The sequence below is a fragment of the Phoca vitulina genome, unplaced genomic scaffold (genome assembly GCF_004348235.1).
Source record: "Phoca vitulina isolate PV1807 unplaced genomic scaffold, GSC_HSeal_1.0 scaffold41, whole genome shotgun sequence".
Lineage (NCBI taxonomy): Eukaryota > Metazoa > Chordata > Mammalia > Carnivora > Phocidae > Phoca > Phoca vitulina.
In genome coordinates, this window is record NW_022589744.1 from 14635744 (window position 1) to 14643066 (window position 7323).

A 7323-nucleotide genomic window follows, 5' to 3' on the forward strand; every position below is an offset into this window, starting at 1 on the left:
GCCCCACCCACTCCTCCGCGCCGCTCGTTCACCCCTGCACCCCTCCCCCCACCACGCGGATCCCCGGGTCGGCCAGCGCCCAGGGCACCGCCGGCCCGACAGCCCTGGGGGCGGGGGCGACGCTGACACCCCCTCCCCCCGCAGGAATTCCCCTCTCCGTGGGAGCGCCTCTCGACTTCCGGGGAGCAGGGTCACTCCCTCGGCGCGGGCGCCTCTGCCCGTGCAACCGGTCCGCTTCGCCTTTGCAAAAGGTTTAGCGCAGGACGCGGGGAGGTTTCCTCCCCGAGACCTAAGGTGTAAGTGGGGTGGGGAGAGGGGTCCAGCCGCCTCCTGCACCTCCCACGCTCCGTCTGCGCTGATCTCAAACAGCGAAAATGCACCTTCAACATCTCCATTTAATATTTACATTCAAGCAGGTAATAATTGGAAGCTTATAGTTTAGACATTTCTAGTAGCAGCAGTTTCTAGAGAGCTCGTTTAGCCTTTAAACAAACTTTTTTTTTTTTTTTTTTTGCACATAGAAACAACACATCCATGTGTACAGTATCAAAAAATATATACCAACGTTACTGGTACTGCAGTTCCAGGAAGGGGAGGAAATGAACTCAACCGAAATACTGAATGGACAGGAAGAAAGGTCAACAGAAAATAGTTTGTCTGATATAGAATATAACATGATCTAGAGGAAACTCCATAAATCTAGGTTTTTATATTTCAATATATAAATACCTACAAATAAATATATATATATCAGCCCGAAGGGGGTGGTCGGGCCTTTTGAGCTCAAACAATACATTTCAATAATAACACCACGTACAAACGGGAGTAAAGTCTGCACTTGACAAGTTAGCACGGTTAAAATATAATACTATAACTCTGAGACCGAGGCGCTGTGGCTGCCCTGTCAGTCCCGGAGGTCCACGAGGGAGGGGAGGTCCAGCGCGGGGATGGGGCAGGTCGGGGGCGAGACCGCAGGCACCGCGTGGCAGCAGCCAGTGCCGGCCGGGGGGCAGGCCCCAGCCAGGAGCCGACAGCGGGGCGCAGAGGGACGCGGATACTGCGGATACTGCGGCTCCCGGGCGTCCACGCACCAGGGCAGGCCCGGATCTCCCGCAGCTGGCGAGAGAGGAGGAGTCCGCCCGTAGGCACCAGGTGCTAAGCCACCCGCGGGGATGACGCTTCCCCTTCCGAAGCCCTCCGGCTACACCGTCACGTACTCCTTGAACGTGACGGTGAGGCAGTTCGCGGTGACGTCGGTGATAATTATATTCCCAAAGAAGGGCTTGAACTCGCTCAGCGGCTCCTCGGGCTCGTCCTGGGCCTCGGCCGGAGGCTTCTCGGCCGCCGTCACCGGCGCAGCTGCCACGGCCGCCACCGTCGCGGGCGCCTCGGGCTTCACTTGGAGGGCGCTTGGGGGCTCCCCGGCTTCGCCGCGCGTCTTGACGCAGCGCAAGTCTATCGGCTCGTCCAGATCCGAGTCCAGCAGGATGACCTCGGGCTGGGGGAGGGTGGCGGTGGGGGGCACGTCGGTGGGGTGCTCGGCGGCCGGGCTACCCCCCAGGCAGGTGGGGGTGCTGATGCTGCGCGCCGTTAGGCGCTTTTTGCAGGGCTCGCGCTCGCCGTGGGTCTCGGAGAGGCAGCGCTTGCGCGCGTGGGAGAGATTTAGGCCGACCGAGTGGTGGTGGTGGTGATGGTGGTGGTGGTGGTGGTGATGGTGGGAGGGCGGGTGGGAGCTCCGGGCCGGGTCCCAGGCCAGCAGGTCGGGCTTGGTGGTGAGCTGCAGGGGCTGCTCGCCGAAGGCCTCCTTGGTCGGGGACAGCTTGCGGGAGCCGGCGTCCTGGGGCTGCGGGTCGCCGGCCCCCGGCGCCTCCTCCTCCCTCCTCTTGGACGGCGCCTCCGCCTTCTTCTCCTCGGCCCCTGCTGCCTTTTTGAAAGTCCTGTCGGCCGGGGGGTGGCGCTCCTCGGCGGCCCGCTTCTTGTGGCTGGGGGAGCGCGCCTCGCCCTCGGCCGCCTCGCCGGACTTGATCTTCACCGCCTGCATGCCATTCTCCATGTACTTGCTCATGACGATCACGATGCGCCCGTTCTTGTTCTTGTTCTTGACGATCTTCATCTTGCCCCCAATCCCGTTGCCCGTCACCGCCTCTTTGGGGGCCGGCGCCATCCCATTGGGAGGGCCCTTCTCGGAGCCCTTGCCTGGAGCCCCGGCCGCACCGGCCAGGGGCTTCACAGCTCCCAGGTAGCCCTTGGCCCCCGCGCCGTGGGCCCACTTGTCAGGCGGGTGGCTCTTGGCGCCCAGGTCCGGGCAAGTGGGGCTGGGCGCCTCCTTGTGGCCGCCCTGGTACTGCAAGTCGTACATCTTGGGGTCGGGCTGGTAGGGGTGGTGCTTCTTGCTGTTGAGCTGGTAGTAGTACTTGCCGCTCTTGCCTGGCGGCGGGGGTTTGCCGGCTCGCTCCTTGCTGTGCGGCTGGTACTGGTGGTGCTTCTTGCTGTTGAGCTCGTACTGGTGGCCCTGGCCCTTGCCCTGAGCACCCAGCTCCAGCTTAGAGCGGTTGTCTGCAGAGGAGTCCTGGAGTCCGGTCAGCACGTTGGAGCGACGGGCAAAGGTAGGTACCTGGGGGAAGGAGGCAGGGATGCGAGGGGAGGTGAGAAGAGGAACAGGGCCGGCCCCAGAGCATGCCTCGAGCCTCAGGAGTGTCCCAGCCCCAAGCGGGTCGGCAGCTGCGTTCTAGGGCCAGTGTGTTGGAGGTCAAGTGGAAAGGAAGTGGAATTGGGTGCTCTGCAGAAACTCTCCCTGCCCTCTGGGCCTGGAGGCAGATCAGGTGACAATGGCAAGGAAAGACTAGTGGACAGGCCCCGGGCCCAGCAAGTATATTCACCTGCACGACCAGCGGCTTGGGCTTCGGCCCTCTCTTCCGATATCCCATCAGCTGCTCCTGCCGTTCCCTGGGGGTGGGGGGGGGGAGGGAACAGAGAGCAGCGCTGTTAGCCTCAGGGTCACCTCCCCTCCTGCTACGATCCAACCTGCAGTGACGCCTGCCCCCCACCCCCACCCCCCTTCCGCGAACAGCCAGGCCAGAAGGACCCAGAGGGATCAAGGGCTCAGGGCAGAAGGTCGCCGGTGCCGCCAGCTGGACGCCTCGGTCCGGTCCCAGAGCCCCGCTCTGTGCTCTCACCGACCCTCCTCTGCCCAAGGGGTCCTCCGCGAAGGGGTTCCCCATCTCTGATATCCGCACCTGAACTGGCGCCCCCCGCAGCCTTGCCTCTAGGCCGGTGAGGCGGCGGCTGGGCGCTAGGTTGATGGCACTGGCGCCCACTGCCTGGGGCCCGCGGCCCTGCGCAAAGTGAGGTGGGCGCGGGGGTCCAGGGGATGCAAACAAGCCCCAACGAGGTGTGTGCCGAACACGTCCCTCCCCGTCAGAGGCACGGGATGCTAATGACCTCATTAAGATTCAGATAACGAGTGCCGCCGGCAGAAGGGAGGACTCGTTTTTTTAAAGGCCAGGCACTAAACAGGGGGAGGGGCTGCGCCCTTGTTTACACGGCGGCAAATGAGCCAATTAGGGGCTGGGGGCGGGGGCCGGCCGCAGAGGCCACGGCCTGGCCAGGTTCGCAAGCACCTGGTGAACCGGCTCTGGGTCCGCCTGGGCGGGGCGGCTGGGCGGAGCGAGGCGGGGCGGTGCGCACAAGCACCGCCTCCTCGCCGAGCTGGGCTCCCGGCCGCCTCGATTTCCAATTATTAATAAAGACACCAGAGGTAGCACCGGTCACCACAGCTGCCGGGCTTCCGCCGGCGGCCGGGCGGAGGGTGACCCGAGCCTGGGGGTCAGATCGTCCCAGCACTGCCCAGCCTTCCATGGGAGAAGGGGGCGCCCCTCCTGCGTTTGCAAAAGTTGCAACCCGTTCCCGGGCCAGGAACTCGCTCTCCAGCGACCCCAGGCCCCCCCCCCCCCCCGACCGTGGGCGAACCCCGGGGAGTTCCGCCATGCCTAGGGGCCCGAGCCGGGGCCTGACTCCAAAGTTGCGTGGCATTGCAACAGCCTGCGTTTTAATTCTTCGGGGACCCATTATGCAACATGGCATCAGCCGCTGACACGGTTACAGGGTGGTGAACTCCCAGGTGGAACCGGGGCAGGAACCCTTCTCGGCGCCCCCCTGCGTCGCGGGAGAGCAACTTCCCCGCCGGTCGCTCGCTCGGAGGGTCTAGAGTTTACAGTTTTAGCGCCAAATGCGGCGCAGGAAATAATGCAAAATAAAAGGGGGAGGGCGGATGGAAGGCAGCGGGGTGGCCGAGCTCCTCGGACTCCGGCCATGCCTCCCCTCCTCGCTCGCCCTCCCCCCCTTCTGTCCGCCCCCCCCTTCTGTCCTCCCCGAAACAGAGAACCACAGCCACCGGCCGTGGATCCAGCTGCAGCAGCTGCAGCGTGACAAACATCTGTGCGCACAAGGATGAGCCCCTCCACCACCAGGCAGCTCCCCTCCCACACCCTTTGGGCCAAGCTCCCCCTGCCCCAAGGACGGGGGCGACACCCACCGAGGAACCCAGTGCGGGGTGTGAAGGGCACCCAGCACCAGACAGGCTCTACCCCCTACTGATCCCAAGCTCCCTGGGGGGTCGAAGGTCGGGAGCGGGGTGGTTAAGGCCTTGTCAACTTTTCTCCAGTCCCCAACAGGTTAAGTGCAGTTCCCTGACGTCCGGCGGTTTCACAAGGCCAGCTCCCTTGGAGCTGCCCGGAGAGGTGCTGGTGCCAAGCGCCCAGTGGCTACAGCAAAGCAGCACCTAGGCTCCGGGGGTGCGGCTCCAAGGTTGCGTTGAGAGGGGGGCCCGCGGGGGGCCAGAAGCAGCCTCGAGGTCTCTGGGCAGCGGCAGGGCCACCCGCACGCACCCTCCTCGCAGTTCCCCCCAAAACACCAGCCTCGCCTTCTCCGGTCCCGCCCCCCCCCCCCCCCCCCCCCCCCCCCCCCCCCCCCCCCCCCCCCCCGGCTGCCGCAACAGCCAAGGACGTTGAAGAGAAGCCGAGGCCGCAGCCGTGCCTGTGCAGGCCCGTCGGGGGAGGGGGCTCCCGCCGGCCCCCTCCAGGCCCTTTCCCTCTTTCCTACTGCTGCGTGGCCCCCTCTCCCATTCCCATATACGGTCACGGCTGCGGGCGGCGGCTGCTGGGGGACGCTCACCTGTTCTGGAAGGCGATCAGCAGCCGGGGATCCAGGATGTTCTCCTCGGGTTCCCACGTGTTATATCTTGCAAGGGAAAAGGGAGGGGACACGGCGTAAAAAAAAACCGAGCCAGCTTTGCGGCCTCCAGGTGGGGAATGACATAAGGCCCTACTCTGTCTTCATGAACCGAAAGCTATTTAGCTGTGGATGTGGGGGGTGGAGGAGAGATTTCTGCAGGCCTGACACGGTCCCCGACACCCCCCCCCAAGTCAAAATAAACACACAAGGGCAGGAAGAAAGGGGAGGGGTAAGGAAAATGAAACTAGCAGTTTATTTTGCAGTTGTCAAGAATTTTAAGCATGTTACTGCGACATGTTCCAAAGCCACTTTGCTCACCAGGAACCCTGCGTGCAAAGCCGCGGAAAGGCAAAGTCGCAGTCCCCCTCCTCTCCCCAACCCCGAGTCTCCGCGAGGGCTTCAGCTGTTCTCCATTTGACCCCTAATCCGATCACCGTCAGCCAAGCGGGGGCCCCCCCGCACTCCCCCTCTCAGCTCTGGAGCCCGGTGTCACGGGCAAGCACCCCCAAATACTCAGCAATATAAAAATATGCCTGTGTGTGTGCGTGTGTGTGCGTGTGTGTGTGTGCGTGCGCGTCTGTCTCCATCCGGTGCCTTCGCATTTCAAATTAAAAAAAAAAAATTCCCCACCAAAAGCGTCGCAGTGACAGTTCCCAACATTTTCTGTCTTTTTTCTTCCTCTCCCCGCACCACTAGGAGGGAAGAGGCACACAATTGCATTTTCGTCGCTTTTTAATTTTTTTTTTTTTTTGGTTTTGCAATATGGAGCCGTTCGGTGGAGGGAAAGGGGAAAGGAGCCATTTTCTGCTGCACATCAGTCAGTGCCTGCGCCCTCCCTCCCTCCGCCGGCCTCCCCGGCTCGGCCCCGCGTCTCTCGAGCTCCTCCGGCTCCTTTTAGTGCATAAATTAGTGATGGCATTTCCCGGAGAGCGGAGCACAACACAGGGCGCCGGGCTCGGGCTCGGCGGCTCGGCTTCCCCAGTGCCTGCCACCGACTTCCCCACCCCCTCCTCCCTCCACCCCACCTCCACCCCGCCTCCCGTCCGCTCCCCCCACCACCCCACCAGCTCGGCGGTCCGGAGCCCGGGAGCCCCGCGCCTCGGCACCCGGCGCCCGCCCCTCCGCCGCTACTTACTTGGGGGACCAGCCTCTCCATTTCACCAGATACTCCACTCTGCCCTGAGGGGGGGAAGAGACAGCACTCCATCAGCTTCCGCGGGATCCCCGGCTCCGGCCCGCAGCCTCCCCACCCCCTCCCCGCCTCCTCGCGGGCTGCTCCGGCCGCCGCTCCCTCGCCGCCTCGCCGCCGCCCCCGCGCCGCCCTACCTTGCGGATCCGCTTCTTCTCGATGCTCTCCACCGCGAAGACGTGCTCGCCAACAGCTGGCAGCTCCATGGCCGAGCCGGAGCGCGCCGGGGCGCGGGCGGCCGGCGCGGCTGCAGACGCTGCTGGCTCCTGCCGGCGCCCCGCTGCCGCCCGGGCCGAGGCGCCCCTGTCGCCCGCGCCGCCCGCGCCGCCCGCACCGCCGCCGCCGCCGCCGCCGCTCTCCCAGCACAGCCCGGCCGCCCGCCGCTGCCCGCACCCGCCCCGACTCCCGGCTCGCGCTCGCTCAGACAACTGAGCCCGGGCCGCGGCTGCACAAGAACTCATGCAAATCCGGACGTCAGCGGGCGGGGCCTCGCCGGGCCCAGCTCGGCGTCAGGGGGCGGGCCGCGGCCGGGATTGGCGCAGCCGGGCCTACCGGAGGCCCCGGGCCTGGGCGGTGGGGGGGGGGGGGGGGGGGGGAGGGGCGGGGGGGGGGGCGGGAGGAGGAGGGCGCCGGGGGGGTGCAGGGGGAGGGACCCGCGGGCCCGGGAGAGGGAGGGAGCGGGACCCGGCAGGAGAGGTGTGTCGGCTGAGGGCGCAGAGCGGGCGGAGAGCTTGACACGGCCGGGAGGGTCTCGGCGGCGACCCCTCGCCTGCAGCTCGGCGCCTGGGCCTGCCCCTCCGCCTCTCATTCTCGGTGTGCACCGCCCGGGGACCCCTGCTGGGGGCCACGGAAGCATCCACTGCAGTTTCCAGTTGCACAGAATTGCGTCATGTGCACACGCA

General features: G+C 65.3%; 1 protein-coding gene across 1 annotated transcript; it reads right to left on the reverse strand.

Moving 5' to 3' along the window:
• Nucleotides 1-377: 377 nt before the first annotated feature.
• On the reverse strand, nt 378-6695 carry CBX4 (chromobox 4). The gene is made up of 5 exons (XM_032429827.1): nt 6559-6695; nt 6368-6411; nt 5173-5238; nt 2880-2946; nt 378-2614 (listed from the first exon to the last, which is right to left on the reverse strand). The coding sequence occupies exons 1-5, from the start codon at nt 6625-6627 to the stop codon at nt 1202-1204; spliced, it is 1659 nt and encodes a 552-aa protein (XP_032285718.1). The 5' UTR covers nt 6628-6695; the 3' UTR covers nt 378-1201.
• Between the last annotated feature and the right edge of the window lie 628 nt (nt 6696-7323).

Coding starts and splice junctions, on each gene's coding strand:
- CBX4 (XM_032429827.1), bottom strand. CDS start 6,627: ATGGAGCTGCCAGCTGTTGGCGAGCACGTCTTCGCGGTGGAGAGCATC. Junction 2,947..5,172: donor CTGATCGCCTTCCAGAACAG/GTGAGCGTCCCC, acceptor CCCCACCCCCAG/GGAACGGCAGGAGCAGCTGA. Junction 2,615..2,879: donor CCAAGCCGCTGGTCGTGCAG/GTGAATATACTT, acceptor TCCTTCCCCCAG/GTACCTACCTTTGCCCGTCG.